General features: G+C 36.8%; 2 protein-coding genes across 3 annotated transcripts in view; one reads left to right on the top strand and one right to left on the bottom strand.

The window, feature by feature from the left end:
- Nucleotides 1–9,513, bottom strand: part of LOC101166444 (bifunctional 3'-phosphoadenosine 5'-phosphosulfate synthase 1) — a 22,608-nt gene extending 13,095 nt beyond the window's left edge. The window contains exons 1-7 of the mRNA XM_023957410.2: nt 9,244–9,513; nt 8,013–8,127; nt 7,691–7,926; nt 7,418–7,556; nt 2,060–2,178; nt 580–693; nt 263–374 (exon numbers count right to left, since the gene is read on the bottom strand). Coding sequence (XP_023813178.1) covers nt 263–374; nt 580–693; nt 2,060–2,178; nt 7,418–7,556; nt 7,691–7,926; nt 8,013–8,127; nt 9,244–9,303 — 895 coding nt within the window. The 5' untranslated portion in view covers nt 9,304–9,513. The remainder of the gene's footprint in view (nt 1–262; nt 375–579; nt 694–2,059; nt 2,179–7,417; nt 7,557–7,690; nt 7,927–8,012; nt 8,128–9,243) is intronic.
- Nucleotides 9,506–24,039, top strand: sgms2a (sphingomyelin synthase 2a). 2 transcript variants are annotated; one of them, XM_023957417.2, is made up of 7 exons: nt 9,506–9,642; nt 9,866–10,046; nt 17,563–18,052; nt 18,872–18,989; nt 19,472–19,625; nt 19,818–19,984; nt 22,692–24,039. In XM_023957417.2, exons 3-7 carry the CDS (start codon nt 17,604–17,606, stop codon nt 22,875–22,877), a joined length of 1,074 nt encoding a protein of 357 aa, XP_023813185.2. In that variant the 5' UTR covers nt 9,506–9,642; nt 9,866–10,046; nt 17,563–17,603; the 3' UTR covers nt 22,878–24,039. The 2 variants fall into 2 exon arrangements, with proteins under 2 accessions (XP_023813185.2, XP_023813184.2); XM_023957416.2 differs by lacking the exon at nt 9,506–9,642 and having other exon boundaries at nt 9,768–10,046.

The following is a 24,039-nucleotide window of genomic DNA, read 5'->3' as shown; positions in this document are numbered from 1 at the left end:
ACTAAAAACATTTTTAAGGTAAAAGAAAAAGTGGAATACATTAAGTAATACAAAGTCCAAAGACTATAATAAACACAAAACATTAAAAAAAATACAAACTTGAGTCAAATTTGCTATGAAAATTTAGCTTGTCAAGAAATGTATCCGAGTTTTAGTGCATCCCAAGCCAAAGATACTAAAGTTTAAATAAAACATGCAATTAAGTTGCTTTCACGGTACGTTTTTCATTTGACACAAACTGCTGTTTTGAGAAACATCTTACCATCCAGCAGGCAGTCAAAATGAAGACACTGCAGAAACTCTCTCTCTCTCATGAAGCCATTCAGAGGAGTGGCCCAGCCTTCAGCCAGCACCTGCACCCACTGCATGTCCAGCTGAAGAGGACAGTCACATCACCATTCATGAAAGACTAGAAATAACCAATCGGCCCTCTAATTACAGTACATTTAAATCTTAAAATGTACTCTCAAATCATCATTTGGATGGATGGACTTTACCACCCTTTTTACAATATGATAAAATAATGTCAGAATCAAATAATTCTTCTAAAGTAAAAAGAAAAAAGCCCAACATACGTACTTTTCCAATCTGCACAGCAGGGAGGGTCTCTGCGTCAGCCTTAGCAAGATCCAATTTATTCTCCTGAACATACAGCTCTTTCACCTCATAGGAACCATCAACCGGAACGATATCCTGCACAGATAGATGTCAAGAAACAAGGTACGTCAAAAGAAGTTCATCATAAGTGCTCCTTTTTTTAAATAACTTTATTAACAAATTCTGCACATACAAAATACCAAACACAAAACTCCACAGTGTGTGCAAAATAACATTTTCAAGTTCGCCAGGAAAATGAACAAAAAAAATCAAAAACCCATAATAATAACAATGTAAAACAGGTTAACCAAAAATAAAACAAAAATAATAAAGGCAAAGGAATCTGTTAAAGTTTCAAAAGAGACCATATTTCAACTGTTATGACAGCTTTTTTGTTAGTGGAGGATTTTATACTGTTTACATACAGTACCATTTCTTTCTGGAAAACATAAAATACTGTTTTTTTGTTGTCATATTTACACTTGTGTATAAAGTATTTAGCCATAATTAACTACATATATTTTCTCTGCATTAAGTCTCCCTTGTGTAAAGTATCCAAAAATAATGTGCTCATAAAGTAATCTATAATCTTCACATAGATGAGTTCTTATAAAACGCATCAAATCTTCCCAAAATAGTTGAGTGAAGGAGCAATTCCAAAAAAGATGAGGCACCGTTTCTGTGAGGAATGACAAAATGAACAGTTTATGTCCAGATCTTTTTTAAACTTGGGATGTCCAGGTGTTTCACTGGACAATATGTATGAAGAACTTTGAAAGAAATTTCTCTGATTTTATTGGTGATGAAATACTTTTGGGGCAGGGACCAAACCTTTTCCCACTGAATTCTACAGCCAAAGCTGTTCCAGTAGGAGATAACATGCAGTTTTGTGGCAATCTCATTTTGAAACAGAGAACGGATACTTTGATTATTCCTGCCAGCTGAAACACATATCTTTCTACACCACAATTCTGTTAATTTGGGAGGAGAACATGGAGTATCTGAAGGAGAACTGCTACACAGAAGTCTAACCCCACCTGGGATGGCTCCAATAACTAATGCAAACTCTGCAGGTGAGAAATGCAGACTATAGGTGCACAGAAACTCAACGTATGACATCAGGTTACCTTGTGGATTAATCCGCTTGTGTCACAAGAGAAATGTTCTTTTCAAACCAATTTTCAAGAAAAATACTCTTGGTTTTGTATAGAATATCTGCATTATTCCAAATATAGTAGGGATGAGGAGAAAAATTATGTTTGTAGATCAAAGTCCGTGCCATCCTGTGTCCCAAGAGCCATAACAAGAGCAAATATGATGCTCTCACGCTCCCTGGTGGCCAGTGGCAAAATTACAGCACTATCTTAATCAGGTCAGAAATTTCTACGGAAGTGAAAAAAACAAAAAAAAGAAAGAAAGTACTCAAATGTAACATCACATCAAGCTATTTTTGGTCCTTTACCCGTTCTTGAAGCAGGTCAACCAGCTGTTGGATGGACTCATTCACACTGCAGGAGTCAGTCTTCAGCACCAGCTCTGGAGCTTCGGGCTTCTCATACTCCGAGTCGATGCCAGTGAATCCTATCAAAGCAGAAACAATTTCATTATAGCTTTAAGCTGTGCTACATTCCAAATGTTCCATTCCTGAGCAAACAATTCAGGGAAAAACCCTTATATGATGATCCTTTGTTTGTTAATAAAGTCAGATATATACTGCAGCGGTTTTTAAATGCTTAAAAATAAAAATAAAAAATCATGAGAACTTTGCTCATTGTGCATGCATTTGTGGTTCATAAAAACTTACATTTTTTTGGAAACTTTAACTTGTTTCAAGGTACAGAAAACTAGAAGAGTTTCCCATTTTGTGTTTAACAATTTTCAAGCTGGACTTGTATCCAAAAGCAGCCAAAATGGCTTGACACTATAAACAATAAACATAAGAGCGAATCCTCGTATAAATCTCTCCACCTGTCAGCACCCACCTCACATTTTGTCTAGATACAACCTTTGGCTTCTGTGCCACAACCTAAATGTCCTTGAGGGGTACAAACAAGGTCACACTGGAATAACTCAAAACATTTTTTCTAAGAAAATGAAAGTGGAGAATAGTAAAGCACCAAATGATACTGATTTCTTATATGCAAGGCCTTCTGCTGTTCAAAAACAGCATAAAAAAAAGCACTTCACTTTTCAGTTCACTGACAACCATTTAAAAATATATATAAATCTGAGTGCCACAAAATGTCTTTTTGTGGTTTCATTCAGCAAAACGGCTCACAAAGGCTATATATATTCTTGCAATTAAAGGCTATATTATGCTCCTCTTTATGTGATCAATTAATTAATAATTGATAACAAAAGCCTATTGATCGTCTTACCACAAGTGAGCAGTGATGTGAGAATGGACTGACAAATATACCTGTGACAACACAACTGAAATAAAAAAAGAGGACTTTTTTATTTATTTAATATGTATAAAAAAAATAAACTCCTGCAGTCAATTTTGTGCACTGTACATAATCATAAATTAGAGTATTACTTTACAGTCAGTGTTTGTGTTGTATGTTACGGAAGAACAGTTGTGTCCTTTAGCATGCTCTTCCTGCACATATGTAACACTAATGGACTCTGAAAGAATGACTCTGCAACGCTGTGGAGTGATAAATGTACTCAGTAATAGCAGAAGATGCAAAGTGAAACACCATATTTAATGGTGGCTGTTATTGGTCAGCCTTCAACCACTGAAGGAATTTGGCTGTTTGGCATTGTTGATGATCTTTAATCTTTTTATATAGGAATCCTTTCTATATAACCCTTGTGCAATCCTAGGCACTTTAACATTGGGAGTTGGGTCATCTAGACCCACTAGAGAGTGCGCTGAACCTTTTTTCTTCAATGATTTGTGATCTTCACTGGTGTCCATGGATCACATGAAATCTTTCCACCTTTGTCATGGTAGGAATAACACCTCAATGTAAGGGTGGGGTCATCTAAGATAGCACAAGGGTTACAAAGAAACATGTTCCATTACTTGGCAAAACAATTCATTGATATTCTTGTGAGTAAGATAATAATTCAACTATAGTTGATTGGAATGGAAAAATGTTTAAAATAAAATGTAGAGCTTAACATCAGCTTATAAAATAAAGAAATATAATATTACAAATGGTTTTCTATTAAAATATAAAGAAAAGAAAAAAATGTGTATACATTTTACCGAAATAGGTGAGAAAAACAAACTTGTTTGATTTCGCCATCTTTCCTCAATTCATTAATAAAGATAAATGAATTAATAAAGCTGCTCAATATATTAAACAAATAAATATTGTAATCTATATTGTACAAACTGTAGTCTACATCAGGGATTATTCGAAGCCAAGGAAATGGTTTAGAAATCTCTAAGTCATTAGTCTGGCTGAACTACTAGATAAAAATTCTTCAGGATGAAAACAAATATGTACTGAATGTTATTCACTTTAATGCAAAACATATTAGAAATACATTATTTTAAAAATGCCTTATGTTTGCAAATAAATGCTAAACATGTTCTCACTCCAATTTAAGAAATACAACAAAAACAAAAGTGTCAAAAGTGTCTAAAGTTTAGAATAGGAAACTTGAAAAACAATAGAACTGCTTTGTTTTATTGCTACTAATGTGAAATAATAGAACATTCTGTGTGCTTGTGACATTTTTTTTAAAAATGTTCATGCAAGTATTGGAAAATATTCTTGAGGAATACATTATTTTTTAGTCTAGAATGTAAGAATGTCTTACAGACATTGACAAAGACCATCCAGTATAAGGCAGGGCTCCAGACTGCGACCATTTGGTCGCATTTTGCGACCAAAATTTGAGAATGTGCGACTGAATTTTACATCCAGTCGTACATGTGCGACCAGTAAATTTGCCTCCCCCACCCTCCGTATTTTTTATACATTAAACATGGAAGGGGCACGTCAATGATCAATGAAATAATCGATGAGATGCGAGCGCACACGCACACAAACACACACACACACACACACAAACTAGCACACATACTCATGAGACGCGAGCGCGCACACACACGCAAACACACACACTCGCATACATACTCATGAAACGCGAGCACACACTCGCGTGATGCCCGTCTGTGAGGCGGCCACTGCGTGTGAGAAGAATAGGCAAAGCCACTGTAAGTGGCTAAATGCGTGGCGGGGGAGGGGCCTAGAGATAATCGATCGCGCGTAAACATCTGTAGGAAGGAAACGGAGACAAATATCATCACAACCTGATATGTGCGTCTGAGCTACGAATAAGCGAACTATTGATTCGTTCTTCCGACCTGGTACACTGCTAGTGTACCAGTGCCAGAGTCTACAGCAGGGGTCTCAAACTCGCGAACCAAATCACGGCTCTCATGCACGGCTCTAACGGAAGCACACCGCTTCCGCGGGAGATGGTCAGCTGAGGAGCATAAATGTCCCACACCTACATGCGTGAAAGCTAACGGGGCTCTAACATTAAACACGTGTGAGCGACAACACGATTTAGTCTTAGACACATTTAAAACACGTGGGGAAAATGCAACAATAGACGTGTTTAAGTTGAACCAGCTCCGCGTCTGGATTGTTGGGGTGACCGGGGCGGGGGGGGGATGAAGGCGAAGCTGCAGCGAGACTTAAGGAGAACAGGAAGTTGTTGTCCTTAAGATTCAATTTACTTTTAATATGCCTCTTCCCCTTAGTATGATCTGTGATATTATATCTTTTATAATTATTTTAATGTTTTGTAATGTATGTAGCCTTTTTTTAATCAGTTGGCATATTAAATTATTTTAATTGATCACTGAACTACAAAAACCCAGCCGGACACATGTCCCATAATGCATTGTTTTGTAGTCATCAGGGCAGCTTTCATTCAGTTCAGTACTAAATTTCCAGCTGTGTACATGTAGGTTGGGGCCTTGCTCCCACCCCTTTCTCGTGATATTTCTGTTTTGATTGACAGGTGATGTTAGAGCAAAAACAAAAATATGTCTCACACCAGGTGATCTGTGCAGCGTTGCCTCCACCTGGGTGATCTCAAACACGCTCATTGTGCATCTTGGCTGCACCTATTTGGTGTCACCAAGATGAATTTCCATCCCCTAATGTTTACATACATTTAAGTATTGTTTGAAACTGTGAAATGACCGAAAGGTTACTACGGTAATCACTTTGTTACTAACCGCTTTTTTTTAATTCTAAATGTATGGTATTTTGTTTACTATTTGTACTGTCATGACAGCGATGGTGCTGTCAGTTTACCTTGTTGCTGCATCTTCAAAAGTGCAGAATAAAATGTGACACTGAATTTGAAACAGCACATTGTAATTTCTGCATCTATTATTAAAGTATTTATTAGTAATACAGTGGAAATTAGTAGATTTGGTTAGAATGTTGATTTACGGTATGCGCCCCTAAATTTTCTGGTTGTGCCCCTAAAATTTTCAGTTGGGGGCCACAGTGCTCCTAGTGAAAAAAGTTAGTCTGGAGCCCTGTAAGATGTAATTTTGGGAGTATTTAGGGAATGTTAAGTGAAGGAACTTATATGAAACAGCATAACTATTAAAGTCGTTGTCTGGGTTGAACATTTTTACTCCGCCTCTTCCTCCCCGCAGCTACTGCTTTCTAATGAAAACGTAACCAGCAACATAACTATTTCCTAACTGTAGAAAATCATATGGTCTCTAGATTTGCAATCATAGACCCCTAAGCCAAAAGTGCTTCAGGGGTTCCCCCCAGCATGACATCCAGCCTGGTGAAGCAGATCTTGTGTGAGCGTGGATTTGAATGGACAGCGCATGGGGGAAGGTGCTGATCAGTACTAAAAGATACTTTACTGTGGCGTGCAGATTAAAAAAAAAAGACATTAATGAGGACTTTAGCAATGTTTTTCCTCCTAAAACCACAATAAGCCAGAAAGCATTTTGGGATCACAAATATGTTAGAGGTTGAGCCCTTTTGGTAAAGAAACTGCAAAAGTTCAGAAAAAATATGATGTGTCACCCTACCAGTATGAAGCAATGAAAAGCCATGACAGGCATTTCCTCCATGTGAGGTGTTGGTTTGCATTTGAAACTAGGTTAAAAAAATAAGGCAGTAGGATAACACAAGAAATACAAACTGTTTTAAAAGTACCAGTTTAGGGATGCACTGATTTATTTTCCCTTCAACATGGTTCAAATTTAAATTTTTGGATCAAAGTTTTCTTTCGGTTGGAAATAAAGTTGTGTACGACAAAACAACAACAACAAAAACTAAAAATTTAGAAGAAAAAAAATGTTTTTATTTGCTATAAAGCAAATAACTACAATGAAAAACTGTTAGTTGGTTTAAACTGAGCCTGATGCAAAAACCCAATAAATCCCAGTAAGACATCCTAAATTTAGCACAACACGTATTTAACACTTTCAAGATTAACATATGCAAATGAAGTGATGCAACAATTCACTTTCCTCAAGATTTGGTGGCATGGTATAGCATACGGTTTGGTTTTAGGCCAAGAATTGTGGGATCCCTACTAATAATATATATTTTTTCAGCCTGAAAAAAGTATGAAACATTACACAAACAAAAAGAAACATAAATTTCTTCTTAAGGACACTCTCTAAGGACACTCTTATTTAATGCTGAGATATGTCTGGTATTAAATGCTGTTCAAAAATCAAGATTGTCAGCTACAATGTGACTTTTAATTCTATCTGAACCCGAAAGTAATAAGGATTTTGAGGACATTTTACTGCTTTAGTTCTAATGTTGAACCGATTTAAAACTTGAGCAGAATTGTACTTCACCTCTTATCTCCCCTGCTCTGGCTCTTTTGTAAAGGCCCTTCACATCCCTCTGCTCACAAACGTCCAGCGGGGCATCAACAAAAACCTCAAAGAATGGTAGTCCCGCTGCTTCGTGGATCTTCCGTGCGTTAAGGCGATCCTGTCAGTGAAACAGCGTTGGACAAACATTTATTAAAAGGTACACTGTCCTGTTGCATTTTTTTAAGTTTAAAAAACACATCTTAACACAGCTAGACCATTTCACATGATTTATTTCTGTTCACATTCACTCACTCTGCTGTAAGGAGAAATGAAGCTTGCGATGCAGACCAGTCCTGCATCAGCAAAAAGCCGGGCCACCTCAGCAATCCGCCTAATGTTCTCTTCACGGTCCTCTGGGCTGAAACCCAGGTTCTTGTTCAGACCTTGACGAATATTGTCCCCATCCAGGGTGTAGCAGGGGATGCGATGACAAACCAGGTACTCCTCCAGAGCCATGCTGACTGTTGTTTTTCCCGCACCAGACAAACCTTAGCAAGAAGCAAAACACCACTGTTATGAATGTCAAACAGCTAATTAAGGGAAGAGCCAAATTGGCATTGTAATGTTACCATACCAGTGAGCCAAACAGTGCACCCCCTGAATCCTCCTCTTGTGCCTACAACCTGACCTCGTTTATTTCTGCTTACATGATGAGCCTGATAGGTGACATTAGTTGCACGTTGCATTCCCTGGAATATCACAGATTCAGTGAGAAACTCAGGAGTTCCAGAAACACAAACAAATTCAAATCTAAAATATGAGAAAAGTCAACAAATGCTTTAATTTTGTATCCAAGTGAACTATTTATCAGTACCGATTTGCATTACATTCAATATATAATGCAAAGCTTTCATTTCCAAAACCTTGGTTTCAAAACATTTACATTCCTGGAATTAGTTTGCATAAGTCTTAGTCTTTCACCAAGCTAGGTAAAAAAAACATTCAAACACAAAACAAAAATAGTGATAAATCAAAGCTTCAATTCAAATTAGGGAATCTGTGGAAAATCATAGAAGAGCATCTTTACATGACCCCAAATCTCATAACTGGATGTAGTCACATAACTGCAATAAACATATCAAACTAATTTACCTGCAGAAATCACAGAATTAAAAAATGATGCATGTGCATGAGAAGACATTAGCACTTCTTAATGTTCTTTTAACATCTAATCTGAAATTGTTTAACCTTTGTTTTAACGTGTTTTTTTAAATCTCTTTCTTGTCAGAAAAAAAATCAATGTGCTTTTCTTGTAGCATTGACTGTATAGAATGGAGGACTTGTTTTCTACTCACTTTTTTGCATTTTTCAAACACATATTAGATGTAAATGAACATATACTGTTTATATTAACTGATATACGTGCATAAAAAGATTCATTATTGGGGAGAAATTTCTTCTGAAAATCAAATAACTCAGTTAAGATTTACAACTGAAAACATGATATATTTAACATGTTTTTTATGCCTTAAATTAAAGTTTACAGTCAGTGTTAATAAAAAGTAATAGGTATGGCATCAATCACTGAGGTCTGAATAGAAATATCGTATTGACTGCGTTGATGTTGGCAGAAAGTTCGTGGGATAGTTTAGTGGAATTAGCTAAAAATTAGCAAAAAAAAATGGCTTTGAATGAGGAGCTAGGCTACAGCTAGCTAACTGGCTAATTTTAAAAACACTAAAGCATCGCTTCCAGGTTGGCCGAACTGACAGCGCTTTAAGCTACAGCTTTTTTAAGTGCGCACTCATGTTGACAGTTAGCGATAAAATACCAACACATCGAGGAAAAATATAAAATAAACTCACCCAGCTCTCAGGAGCGTTGCTTAGCTTCTGTTTTTTATTCAAATTACCCTCCGTTTCCATTGCTTAGCGGGGGGGGAGCAGCTAATATAAATAAATTAGCACCTAAGTGGGTCAAGCACAAAGACTAAAGCGAATGTGGCTTTTTTAACAGTACAGGTGGGGCTTCTAAAGCATGGAATGCAGAAGCCACAGGCTTTGGCACTACTACAAAACGAGGCGCCGGTGCACCAGCAAGCACTACTTCCTTAGCGCCTACGTCACGAGTGACGTAGCATCTCGGAAGAAAAACTGGTCTGAAATCAGTTCAGCATCACCGTCTATCCGTTAGAACTGCGAATGTCCGGGTAACCGACCTGATCTGAATCCGTGAGGGGTTCACACTTGAAAGGAAAATTCCAGGTGAATTGAGAAATATTGAATATATGTAGAAAATATAGAAGTTTTACATTTAATACGTGCATTTTCATGTTTTTTTTAGTTGTATTATAATAAATAAATAAATAAATAATCTGCTAGTGATACATAAGCAGATTTCTATAAAATTGAAAACATCGCACGCCAACTCCAGGAGCAGCAATTTCAAAAGAACATAGTTACAGGGCGACACATGCGCTGATTACAGGACAGCCGTGAATTACAGAGGGATACTGGCGCGCTCGTGGCGCTTCAGGGAGGAGCGCCTCAGCAAAAGCTACAGACAGCTCCGCGCACTGGAACAGTGCAACCAGCGGCGGACATTCGGGCAGCATCTGGAAGCATCAGGGATTCCGAGGAGGACAGCAAGAAGGCCCAAGCAAGGAAAGGTAGGATGCATAAAAAACACCGGAAAAAAATAAAGGAATGGACAAATCTTCCATGCGTTTTTGGCCTATTCGCGATGCGTTTGTAACGGTCGGGATTCTGTGGTGCCCAAGGGATGAAATCCAACTTTTAAGCCATATGGGGATGTAAACTGTACAGAACGTCTACTGCTAAACTCGTGTTTTGTTTAGATTATAATGCCAAATATGCCGACATTTAGTAATAATTTCTGCATGATTTACCATTTTCCAATTAAAGGAACAGTCTATTTTATTCATTTACTGAAACCGCACAACTTTAGTTGTGATTTTCTTCTATTTTTAGATTTTCCTTTAACAGTTCTCTTTTTAGACTTGGGATAACCTGTTGCCCCACCCTCCAAGCCTTATGCATAACCTTGTGTTTAACACTGTGTGGGGTCACTGTGCTACACCCCAAGAGTAAACTTCAGAGGTGGCGGTGGTCCAAGCATCACATGTGCCAAATTTCCCACTCTATAATATGTGTGTAAGGCATTTAAAAAAAGAAACACCCAGCCATGTCATTGACAGTCCTTTCCAGCATCCCTCATCATTTGTGGCTTTGGTACCCAGAAAAGAATGGATGTAGGGTTCTTGGACTAAGATATATCCAAGCTCCATGAAAAGACTTTCAAAATAGTGACTAAAGCAAGTTAACCTAAAATGAATGTTAAAAAATCGACAAAAGACAATGACAATCTCTGAATCCAACAGAGCAATCAAAAATGATCATCTATGCCTATTTCCTGCCATGTTATCTTTAAGATTTAAAGATAAATTATTATGAAAGGTTACACTGTCTTTGGTCGGTTGTTGAGAATCCTCTTGATGTTCACAGAAGTGGTTTACGTTCAAGGCTTTGCTGCTCTGCTAATGGTGGAGCATGGACATTAACAAGTGTGAGAGTGGCTTTTAATTGCTTCCAAGCGGCAGTGGTTCCCTTTAATATCCTGCCGGTCGCCACACACCTTGCTTCAAAAGTGGGCATTGGCTTTTTTTAGGCTGAGCACTACTGTGAAGGGAGACATTGATCTTCAAATTCCTCCATGTGTGCAAAGCCCATCCTAAATTCTTTCTCAGAAACAGAATTTTTGCATTCCATCCCTTTGAATTAGAACATTTTTCTCCAATTTTGTCTTGTGCAAATGACAAGTTGATTTTTTTTAATATGCTGAGCTGACCTCCCTTTAAATTCACCAAGGACTTGCAACAAATCTGGACATAGTTTAATTTTCATCTAGAACTTAAAAAGAACCTTACATATTACATAAATTATATATTTATTTACCTATAAACCTATTTACCTATATATTTATTGACCTATAACACTCCTAAAATATCAAATATGCTTTCATTTCATTGATTGGTCTTTTTTTTATTTGGCAGTTGTATTTCCTTATAGAATTCAACATGTCTAGGACTGCGCCCTGTACCGGTCCCCAGCCCGGATAAAATACAGTCAGGAAGGTCATCTGGCATTAAAAAAAACTCTCTGTCAAACTACCTATGCGAATCCGTGAAAGCTGACCTCTGAAGGGATAAGCCTATCGATGAACAACGTTTTTATAATCACTATTGATTTTGCTGTTATGATCCCAGTATATTGTCACAAAAAAATTGTGTTTTGTGATTCTCCTTTCACTGCTCTAAAGAGGGAGATTCTTTAATGGGAGCTACAGTTTTATAAACCAATGCAAGTCTGTAAATAGCTAAAAAGCCCAAGCGGGCATCACCTTACATCTTCCTCACTAATTTTGTTGTCAGCTTATCTTTGGGTGTCACTGGTTTGTAGGAAGCAGGCCCTTCTCTGGGGTAGCTTATTTTTGGCCATTTGATGAAGGCCCTACATGACGGCGAGATGAAAATGAGTAGGTTGTAAGAGCAGCATGTTATTTAGAAGGACCCAGAACGAGGCGAAAACTGTGTGTCCCACAGTAAAACGTAGCCCTCAAAAGCAACTGGTAGACCCGAAATAGCTTGGGTGTGTGGAGGCAGCAGGGTTATTCATTAGTGCAGCTTGCGTCCATGCTGAACAGGGTTTTCTGCCAGCTTTCCATCACCACCCATCCCTTCAGAACACTGGCGACTGGGAAAATACTGTGCACTGTACAGCAGGGAGGAATGGACTGGAAAATTAGCCAAATGCAGACTGTGCCACTGACCTGCCGCCACACTGCACAGGCAGTGCAATTTAACGGTCACTAACCCCTTCCTCATACTAGTGAGCGCCTCAGTACGTTAAAGCATCATTGGTGTTGTGTTTGTTCAACAAAACTGAACAAAAAAAATGGTGTTTGCCACAGCTTTCCTGTTTGGCTTGAAAACAAAAAGCTTCAAGAGTGATATGCACAAGACAAATGACGGGGTATTATAAAAACAGTGGTGTTAATTTCCCTCAGGCATTTGGCTCTAAATGCTGATGTAATTGGTGCATCTCTAAAATTCGTCTCACACAGAATCTGGCTCTCCCCCAAATGCCCTTCACTTCGCAGCTTGCAGCATAGCTCATGCAGAGCCACGACATCGCAACCCAGATCCAGCACAGTAATGGACTTATTTTGTCTTCTTGTTTGTTCTGATTTAATTTTCCATCTTGGTCAATATTAACATACCTTATGAACCTAGAAAGGTAGTCAGAGTTTTTGCTCTGTAGCCGTCCATCAGTTACATAACTGGGATTGAATCTGCTCAGTGAGAGTGCATTTTAACTTGAAATTTGACTGTTCTGTCAAGTATGAGCCGTCCTAAGAAAACATTTGAGAGCTGCCCTGTAACAAGCAGTACCTTTTTTTTTGCTATTGAGTTTCTTTGCAAGTAAACACATTTGTGGTTTCCCAGAGGACTTTAATCGTAATGCATTCCAAGCCCAAAAGCAACATTTGGTCTATTAACAGTGCTGTTAATGGTACTTAAGTCTTTTTGAAATGGTCAACATCTCTGATGACACAAAGCACTCTACGATTAAAGACTGTAAATATTTCAATACCGAACATTTCTCTGGCTTATTTTCAAATTAGTATTGATTTTTGATTTGATTTTGATTGTATTGATTTATTTCAAGCATTGTAGTCAAAGCAATAAAGAATTTACACATATTTATCAAACTCATTACAGAAATGATGAAATGCATAGATTAAAAAGACAGAAAACAAAACAAAAATGTCATTTAAATCATATTTGCTTAATTAAATACAGTGATCAGTATAAGTAGAGTTGGATTTATTGCTTGAAAAGGAGTGGGAAGAAGCAAGCTTATATAATCCCACCCCTACTGAGTTCATTCATTTGATAGTTTTATAGTGTTTTAAATCCGGTTCTGATCAGATAGATTCTCTTCAAGTAACAAAATCCAGTGCCTAGAAATGATTGATGATCTTCAGAAAACATTCATTCATGATTTCAGTAAACAGTAACGGTACCGATATGTAATAATCATTGATTATCATTAGAACACATGATAACATTAAACCAGAAAATATTGCTACACATTGCAGATCAAGTAAACAAAATCAATAGCTTATGGATTGTAATTTAAACATTTCAGTAATCATTATTGCACATTACAATGTAACACTCTTATCTTCATAACCTGAAATAAGAGTTTCTTTACACATTTTCTTGAATATTTGAATATTTGAACATTTTTTGAGCTCATTACTTAAACCGTTCCATAGTTTACTGCCACACACCGACACACAGAAACTTTTCTTTGTGGTTCTTATCAATTTGATCTTGAATTTCCTACATTCCTTCAGTCTGTAGCCTCCTTCATTTTCTAAGAACTGTTTTTGGATATTGAATGGTAACGATTTCCAACTGGCTCTGTATAAAAGTTGCGCAGTGTAAAAATCCACAAAGTCAGGCAGTTTTAAAAGTTTTGATTGATAAAATAGATTGTTTGTATGATCAAGATATCCGGCTTTATGTACAATTCTGAAGGCTCGTTTTTGAAGTAAAAAGAGAGGATGTAATGAGCTTTTGTAATTATTCCCCCAAATTTCTATACAGTAGGTGAAATATGGTAATATTAAGAAGCAGTACAATAAATATCTACTGTTGTATCCTAATATATGTTTAAATACTTTTTGAGACTTTAGTTTGTATGTGTCTGATGTGTGGCTTCCAACTCAGTTTGTCAGCGATAAAAAAAAAACTAAGAATTTGATTTCTGTAACACTTTCGATTAAGACATTATTTATTTCAATTGAGAGCTCTTTATTTGCGTTGTAGTTTCCAAAAAACATCACTTTGGTTTTATCTAGGTTCAAAGATAATTTGTTGTAATCCATCCATAATTTTATTTTGTTTAACTCTGTGTTCACCACCTTGATAAGTTCCCCTATAATTGTCTGTAGAACAGAATATATTTGTGTCATCAGCAAATAATATGAGTTTCATAAGCTTTGAAACATTGAATATATCATTTATGTAAATATTGAATAGCAGCGGGCCCAGAATTCATCCTTTTGGGACACCACAACTTATCTCTTTGGTTTCAGATGTATATTCATCAATCTTGACAAATTGTTTTCTTCCCGTTAAATAGCTTTTGACCCAAGTTAGCGCTAGTCCTCTTATCCCATACACTTCCAGTTTTTCAAGTAGGATGTCATGATTGAGATTGTCAAATGCTTTTTTTAAGTCAATGAAAATTCCAGCTGCATATTTCTTTTTGTCCAGAGCATTTGTGATTTCCTCCACAGCATCAATGACAGCCAATGAGGTTAATCTATTTTCTCTAAAGCCATATTGGTTTTTTAATTCATAATGTTGTGTTTTTCAATAAATAAAGCTAATTTATCATTGAATATTTTTTCTAAAATTTTTGAGAATTGTGGAAAAAGAGAAAATATAGTAGTATCTATAGTTTGTAAATTGGTGTTTGTCTCCACTCTTATAGATAGGAATCACTTTGGCTATTTTCATTTGGTTTGGGAATCTCCCAGTTTGTAATGATAAGTTACATATGTATGTTATAGGCTTAGATCCACTATAAATGATTTTTTCATCACCTTCATATCTATATCCTCACAATCTTTTGAGTTTTTACTCTTGAAATTATTCACAATTGATATCAGCTCATTTTCGTTCACATCAGAGAGAAAGATTGACTGTGGGATCCTTTCGATGGGTGGATTATTGTCTTTGCTGGTTTTGCATTTTGGAATTTCCGCTGCCAACTCTGGACCCACGTTTACAAAATAGTTATTGAGACCATTTGCTGCTACATTGATGTCATAACTTGACCCTTCTCATCGGTAAGGTAATCTGGATAAGTTCGCTTTTTTGTCCCATTTTTGATGATGTTATTTAATATTTCCCAAACTCGCTTTACGTTGTATTTAGTCAAAGTCAAAGTCAAAGTCGGCTTTATTGTCAAATGTACTGCATCCATAAAGACATACAGCACAGATGAAATTGCTTTCCTCTCACCCCACAGTGCAAGCAGCATATAAAAAATAAAGAAATAAATGACTTAAAAAATAGATAAAAAGACAGCAATAATAAGAAGAATAACAGTAGTCTAAACAGTGCAGAGAGCAATGAGATGGTTAAAGTGGCAGTTTAAAGTGACAACAGTGCTGAAAACAGTAAGTGGATGAGTTAGTGATGGCAGTCTTTGGTGAAAGTGGTGATCTGAACTGTTGTGAAAGTTTTCAGTGTGGGCTTGTAGGACGGAGTGGAGGGGCCAGAGGGGGGAGGGCAGGGAGGGAGTTGAGTGTCCTTATCGCCTGATGGAGGAAACTGTCTTTTAGTCTGCTGGTTCTGGCCTGCAGACTTTGCAGCCTCCTCCCTGATGGCAGCAGGTTGAAGTGTCTCTGGGATGAGTGTGAGGGGTCCCCTGCAATCCTGATGGCTTTGCGGGTGAGGCGGGAGCGGTAAATGTCATTCAGTAGATTATTGAAGTACACTTTTTTACTGTAACGTGTTATTTCAGTTAGTTTATTTTTATATGACTTATATCTTTGTTCAGTTTCTCTTGTCCTCTGTTTTAAGAATTTTTTAAAAAGGTTATTTTTCTTTTTACAAGCATTTTGTAGACCGGTGTTTAACCAAGGGCATTTGGCAAATTTGTTCTTGAATTTATAAATTGGACATTTCTAATGGTAAAGTGAGCTAAATATTTCTAAAAAACATTTATAAGCAATATCGACATCTTTTTCTCTGCACACAGACTTCCAGTTTTGTCTGGACAAGTCATTATTTAGAGCATTCATGGTTTTTTCATTTCTTAACCTTTTGTAGACTGTTTCTTTTATAATTTTCTTTGTCTTCACATTGGTGTCAAATAGTGCAAAAACTGGTAAATGTTCAGTTATGTCACATATCATTAGTCCAATCATATGAGTGTATTCTATATTATTTGTAAAAATATTATCAATGAGAGTAGCACTTTGCGTAGTGATTCTGCTGGGTCTTGTTATGGTTGGATATAAACTCATAGCATACATCCTGCTGATAAAGTCGTCGGTGGCTTCATGTTTGCTGGGGTTAATCAGATCGATATTGAAGTCTCCACAGATGTATAATATTTTGTTATTTAGAGAGGTAAACATCTTTTCCATCCAGTCACTGAACACTTCTAAGCTTGACCCTGGCGACCTATAAACACAGCTTATAATGACATTTTTCCCTGAATTGTTACATATTTCAATTGTGAGACATTCCAGTATTCCATCCACTGCGACAGACAATTTATCAATTACCGTAAACTTCATATTTTTTCCACATATACTGCGACTCCTCCACCTTTTTTGTTTACTCTGTTCACATAGTTAAGTTCATAGTTTTCCAATTCAAAGTCAGCGTCCTTGTCGCGGCTGAACCAAGTCTCAGATATGGTTATGATATCAAAGGAATGCCCGATGTTCTGTAAATAGTCCTTGATGTCTTCAAAGTTGGTATACATGCTTCTGCTGTTAAAGTGAATTATTGACAGTTTTTCTTCTGGGTTAACTGAGTTTTTAAAGTCATCTATGCTGTAATATTTGCAGTCCATATTAACAGTGGAAAAGAACTGATCAGGGTCGATGTTTTGAAGGTTGTTGTCATTATCACTGAATATTTGAAGGTCGGTTTGCTCACCATTCAGATCTCTCTGAGAGTTGTGGTTGCGGGTGACTGTTGAAGAAAAAGTGTTGTTTTTTTTAGAAGCCATGGATAGGAGAGTTTGTCTCCTCATCTCGTAAGAACAGCATCTTCACGTATCTATTGTTTAGACTGTAGTGGGTAAATATTTTTCCAAATCTTGCAGGCTCCTGATAAGAACAACCTTGGACTGCTCAGGGGAGCCACAGAGTTTGGCATAAATTGTACAGTCTTTTACCCAGGTTCCTTGAATTTTCACCTGCTTTTTTTTTTACAGTTATCTAAAATATGTTTTAAGGAAAGAAAACAGATACATTTTCATTTTTTCCCTTTAATGCAACCAAGCAATAAAAGCATCACAATACAATAATTCCACATCTAACACTTTTTTTTTTCTGTATCTTGGCAGCTGGAGAGTGTTTCTTCCTAAGGTGGACTGAACAGACACTTATGGCTTCACAGGAGCTTGGAAACGCCAGGGAGTCTGCCACTGATAATCTGAAGCCAAAAATTGACAATGATGCCGAGCCCAGCACCACGAAACCCTGCCCCGTCCACGCTCTGAGTGGCGAGGAGGCCAAGAGGGGTTTCCGGAAGGGCATGAGCAGACACAATGACTATGTGAAAATCACAGTGCCTGAGTCTAAAGTCAACCGTCTCCCCACCGAGTGGTGGAAGACAGTGATCGCTTTTTTCTACGCTGCTTTTAACCTGGTCTTGACAACCGTGGTCATCACCGTCGTGCATGAGAGAGTCCCACCTAAAGAGACTAGCCCACCCCTGCCTGATAAGTTTTTTGACTATATCGACCGGGTCCAGTGGGCCTTTGCAGTGACAGAGATCAACGGCATGCTGCTGCTGGCCATCTGGATGATCCAGCTGTTTTTCTTCAAATACAAGTAAGAACCATTTGGTTCTCTTTTGATAGATTTGTGATTGAAGGTGAGTGACTTCTCATTGTAGATTCTGCTTCCCAAAACAGGTTTTTTATGTTGTTCAAGTTCTACAGCTCAGAAAAGATTTAAAATTGTTTTTTGTTTTTTTATGTGCCATACATTTACACAGAAATTTACAAGTATCATTCAAATCAAACATATTTAAATAGACATTTAAATTAGGATCCTGACGGTGGGTGATGAGACAAAAAAATATCTATACATAGATGGATGAGTCAGTGTGGATTTTAAGGTTTCCTTGTAATTTAAAAAAAAAAATCATCAGTTATGAAACTTTACTCCTTTTCTTTTAGTGACCCATTGCCATATTTGTATAATTTTCAGTCTGGTTTGTTTTTAATTTAATCTAAAATAAAAACAAGAAAAGTGTTTACTCCACCCTATGATTTACATAGACGGAAATAATAGAAGGATATGGACTATATCAGGGAACCTAAAACTCTAAAGCCATCCCTAAATGTTATTCCCAACATTTTATTAAAGTAGATCTCTGAAGAAACTGCTTTTTAGTCAGGAACCTGATACTTTCAGAAAACCTTCCCTTTTTTAGGCAATTAATAGGATCATAAACTTAATCCAAAGTTCCTCCTCACCAATTTCTGATTACCGGTAAGTAGAAAATAAAATGGCATCAAACCAGAATCAGATTTGGGAAAAATGTGTGATTAGGTATATTACTCACAGCAAAGTTGTAACCTTCAATAACAAGTAAAGAAGTGGAAGTGTGCACACGAATGACATGTGCTTCATTTCCACCTGCAGGTCTATTGTTTTCCGAAGGTTTTTCTTCCTCATCGGCACCCTGTACCTGTACCGTTGTGTGACCATGTACATCACCACCCTGCCTGTGCCTGGCGTGCACATGACCTGTGCTCCTAAGGTGAGCTTTGCTAAAGCAACATCTGGTATTATTTTTGGACATTCACGCAGCAGATGCTCTATAAATGAAAAAGCAAGAAAGAAAGTCTTTTATGGCCTCAAGTGCACCAGGGATATTGAGGTACTTCCATGTCTGATCTGAAACATGTGCTTTTGGCATTTGCTTGCTGAGTGAGTGGTACAAAAACATCATACAGCTGCACTGCAGGACTTTTTGACCCAATATTTTTTTAATAGAAGCGCAGTAGAGGGTTATATTAAATTCTTTGTTTTCAATTAATTTCCTGTTTTAATGTGACAACTATAAAGTTATCATGCAAGCAGAGAGAAACGGCCAATTTGAGTTGTAAGTCGAGGATCTCGAGGTGTTAAATAGAGACTAAACTCAAGAAATAAGCTTGTTATTTTCAAAATGTTAGACAATTCAGATGTTTGTGTCCTACAGTACTTCAAATAATTGTTTGAGTTTGTTCCTTTTGGCAGCTTCACGGAGACTCCCAAGCAAAAATTCAGCGAATTCTGCGGCTGATGTCAGGTGGAGGCCTGTCCATGACAAACTCGCATCTGCTGTGTGGAGACTTCCTCTACAGTGGACACACAGTGATGCTCACCCTCACCTACTTGTTCATTAAGGAGTGTGAGTACCATTTTAGTTTTGCATCACACAATAATGCATGGTCCTCCTAAATCAACTTGTTTGTTTTAGTATTCAGATCTGAATTCTAAAACAAACAAGTTGATTAAAACCCTATCGATACAGGAAATGTGTTGTCTTTGTCATTTCAGTTAAAAGGAGTCATGTTTTTTTTTTTTTTCCGTTTTATGTTAGACTCGCCGCGGTCGTTTTGGTGGTACCATCTCATATGCTGGCTGCTGAGTGCCGTGGGTGTGGTCTGCATCTTGGTGGCCCATGAGCACTACAGCGTGGACGTAGTCGTGGCCTATTTCATCACATCCCGTCTGTTCTGGTGGTACCATACCATGGCCAACCTGCAGGTCAGGATACTGAGCGGCAACATGCACCCACAGCTGCAGGACACAGCTCTTTATTTGGAAGTCTACAACAAGTTTACTATTACTGAGAATCATATAGTTAAGAGTTTCAGATGCTTCACTTTTCAATGTTTTATACTTATAAAATATACCTTTTAATGTCTGCTTTCTTGAAATTACCATTGAGTTTTTGAAGTACTCCCTCTAGTGGAGACTGTAGAAACAAACTGCTTTGCAACGAAGGTCAACTGTCACAATAGTTCAATAAAGAAGAGCAGCTATAAATAGATTTACATTGAAAAAAGTTTTAGCAAAAATGGAGAATAAACCAAAAAATATGCCGATATATATTCAACATTTTTATCACATCCTGAAACTTAGAAATTAAGGTCAAAAGGAAAGCTCAACTTTAGTCTGATTCTGCCTTAAAATATAAGAGAATTTGAATGGGAAATTGATATAAGAAATTGTTTGGAAAGTAGATTTTTTTTTTCATTTTGCCTGAAACATCCTTTCTGCTGGTCTAAGATGACTTTGATTTTTTTTTCTTCTGTTTTGTCTGTTAATGTTCAGTGGCATGTTTGCACAAGTAAGATCAAAAAGTAGCACAGTCTCCTTTTTTACACGTTTTACTAGAGATGGGTAGCAACAAGTTACATTTATTTCAGTAACTTTTTGCTCTAAAAGCACAGCTTAGAGTAGTTTTACTGAAACCCACTTTTTACTTTTTGCAGAGGCAATAAACAGCACTCTTACTCAGCTACGATTGTCGATCAAATAACTTTATATTTTTTGCAATATTTGCATCATTTATTAAAAATGTGTACAATGGTATCTGCCGAATAGCAGTATCATTAAAATCTTGCATGAATGGGTTAATAATGAACAGTGGGAAGTATAGAGACTTTTGGAGAATGTCTTCTCAATACAACTGAAGTTTGACTTTATACAGTAGCACATCAGCAAAGATATTTCAGTAAAACAGCATGTGGAGGTTAAAGTAACAATGATTTAACACTACAAGCTTGCTGAAAGTTTTTAAAAACGGCAGAAACTTTATGCTGCACTTTTAAAAATGGAAAACCAAGTTTTTGATTGGTTTTCATTTTTGTTTTGTTTTCCTGGTTCCATAAGTTTTAGATCATAAATCAGACATGTTCAAATCAATACTTCAGTTATTTTTTTATACCTGTGAATTTTCCCCCCATCACCCAACAAGATACTGCATTGATTTCTTTAGTATCATTATTTGGGAGTAAAGGGAACTCTTATATGGGTGTTTAGTTACAACATATATTAGGCTGCTTCTTGTAGCTTGTGTGATAACATGCTTTTTCAGTCTCATGTGTGCGGTAAAAATTGATCTGCTTTGGCTACAATGTTCAGTGCCATGTTTTACAAAAAAATAAAAAAAAACGAAAAGATGGAGATGATGATTTGACTCAGCAGTTATTACACTGACTCTGAATTCCTGTTATATAAGAATATTCTCACATTTGATGCAATCTGATCGACAGCCAAGGCTTGACCCAATTTAGGTCACCGAGCAAATTGGCAAAGAAGAAAAAGGATAAAAATGTTGCAATAGACCAATGTTCAGGGCTCAGCCCAATGCAAATTATTTATTTGTCTGACCCTTGGAGAACTGTTATGAGCCAAACTCTTGAAACATGCTTTGTTGCTCCGAAATTTATAAGAAAATATAAGACACTGAGAACTTATTTGTTCATATTTTACATTTTCGCATACTTTTTTTAGTAGAAAAATGACCTGTGTCATCTGGTTAACTGTTGTTTTTGTTACCAAGAAAATACTACAAGGAGCAGAGAAAATAAACTTGATGTAAGCCAACAGAAAATTATAGAGATGTATTTGAGGATGTTTTTGTATATTCCTCAATGCATGTTAAGGCCTTGTCACACAGCCACTATGTACATTTTGCGCATTTTCTACGTATAAAATTTCTGTCTTTTGGGATACGTGCTTGATCTATGTAATTCATACGGGTTTCTTGCCCTCGTCTTTCGTTGATGTGTGCAGACGGGTCTTTATGTGAATTCGATTTTAAGCTGTTCAAAATTTTTTGTTGGTTGAGAATTACACAGTTTACGCGTATTTGACGTAGTTTATACGCAATTTCTACGTAAAACTTACGCAATGATTTTAGTGAGATGTGGCTTTCTGTGGCTTTCTACGAGTGTTCCAGGTATGTCCAACGGACTTTTCACGCATGTACCACCAACGTATAACTTTTATATCACGTATACAGCGCACATATCACAATACGTTACATAAATGATGCACTAATCACTAATGAATTGCATGTAAACAGCGCAACAATCACAAACGGTTCATGTTCTACATTGAGTTACGTGTCCTTTGCGCGGTTTATTCGTACCTCTTCCGTGGTTTTAACATGATTCATTCATGATACATTTGCGACAGTTTCACGTAGACCACAACTTTTTTCCACATATATTCACGCTAGACCAATTTTCCTCTGTGCAATTTGGGCAAAATGTATGTAGTGGCTGTGTGACACCGCCTTTAGTAGCAACCACCTACCAACGCAACATCCAAAGGAACAATGATAAAAAAAATGAAAAAGTGCTGTGAGAATGTGTTGGTTCTTTTCTTGATACAAGTCAATTTTTTCACAACTAAATGATTTATTTTAATTTTTCCAATTCTTTTTTTTTTCTTGTAACAGACCCTAAAATGCTCACCCAACAACTATCTCACCAACACCTGGTGGAACCCATTGTTTAACTTCCTGGAGAGGAACGTGCAAACGTCGGTGCCGTGCTCCTTCATTTGGCCCCTCACCTGGCCGTCTGTATGCTTGAAGAATCCCTGCAAGACGTACTCCATGGTACAAAGCACACGGGAGGAGTAACGCTCCTCAGATGCTGTAGCACCTTTGCCTGTCACCTTTACCACCCTTTGGAGTGGAGTTCACTCAGTCAGTATTGTCTATTGTGCAGGGACCAAAATCTACCTACTTAATCCTCATTCATAGCATATAGGTTAGAGAAAAAGAGAATTACAGCAAAAAGGATGATTAGGAATTTTACCACTGTGGTTTATTTATAAGATAAAGTGCTGCAATGATATACAGCTTTTTTGTTACACTAATCTTTTTCTTATTCTCTTGATATCACAACTACTTTTATTTCAACATAGCAGCTTTATTCTTCCAGTACTTTGTTTTAGTAGATGAAAACTGCAAATACTGCAATGTGTCTTTAGTGTGACCTCAATATGATATAGTACTGAGGTCACAAGGTGCCTTAGTGTTTTCAACATCTGTAACTGTACCAAAGCTGCCATTTTTGTCTTAAATTCAACTTTATATTCTTTTAATTTCATTGAGTTTGTGTTATTTGCAGTAGCCATACATTTGTTAACTGTAGTACTCAAGTTGTAGCACTCTAATAAAATATAATTGTAATGATTTACTGCATAACCTTCCTTTTTTTAAATTACAATTTTAGATTGTAAAATACATTTTTATACAGATTAAAAGCTGCATCAGACACAACAATTAAAACGGCAGTTGCAGTAATTTTACAATTGAAAAAAATGATCTTTAGATGTGTTTGTTTCTGTTTTTTAAGGATTTCAGTTGTTCCTTTACATTTTCTGGAAAAAAACACTCAATAATGCAATAATGGGGGTTAGAGAAACTAAAACGGAGGCTCAGATTAGGGAGAAACCTGACATTTGACAAAAAAAATGTGTTTTTATCATACATGTGGCAAGAATGATTGTCAAATGAAAGTTCTGAGTTCTTCTTTTGAAGTCCTTTTTTGCTCACAAAACCCTGCTATACTTTTTATATTATACTTTGTTCTATGTGTTGTTTTTTTTTGTTCTTCTTTGGTACTGTGTTGGTGACTGCTTCAGTTTTATTCTCCAAGTGGACACTGACAATAAAGGAATATCTTATCTCTTACCCCATCTTACTGACAGCTCCAACAATGCAGTCATGATTATTTTAAAACAACATTTTTTTGTTGTGGGAATTCACATTAAAGTTGATAATTATGTGTTAAGAA

Source organism: Oryzias latipes (assembly GCF_053564925.1).
Source record: "Oryzias latipes strain Hd-rR chromosome 1 unlocalized genomic scaffold, Olatipes_Hd-rR_3.1 chr1_Y".
Taxonomy (NCBI): domain Eukaryota; kingdom Metazoa; phylum Chordata; class Actinopteri; order Beloniformes; family Adrianichthyidae; genus Oryzias; species Oryzias latipes.
This window is presented reverse-complemented; position numbering and strand designations above follow the sequence as displayed.

Excerpts from the sequence above, each read along its gene's own strand:
- sgms2a (XM_023957417.2), top strand. The coding sequence starts at position 17,604 with ATGGCTTCACAGGAGCTTGGAAACGCCAGGGAGTCTGCCACTGATAAT. Across the intron at positions 19,626-19,817 it reads CTACTTGTTCATTAAGGAGT|ACTCGCCGCGGTCGTTTTGG; the intron begins GTGAGTACCATT and ends GTTTTATGTTAG. Across the intron at positions 19,985-22,691 it reads ATACCATGGCCAACCTGCAG|ACCCTAAAATGCTCACCCAA; the intron begins GTCAGGATACTG and ends TTCTTGTAACAG.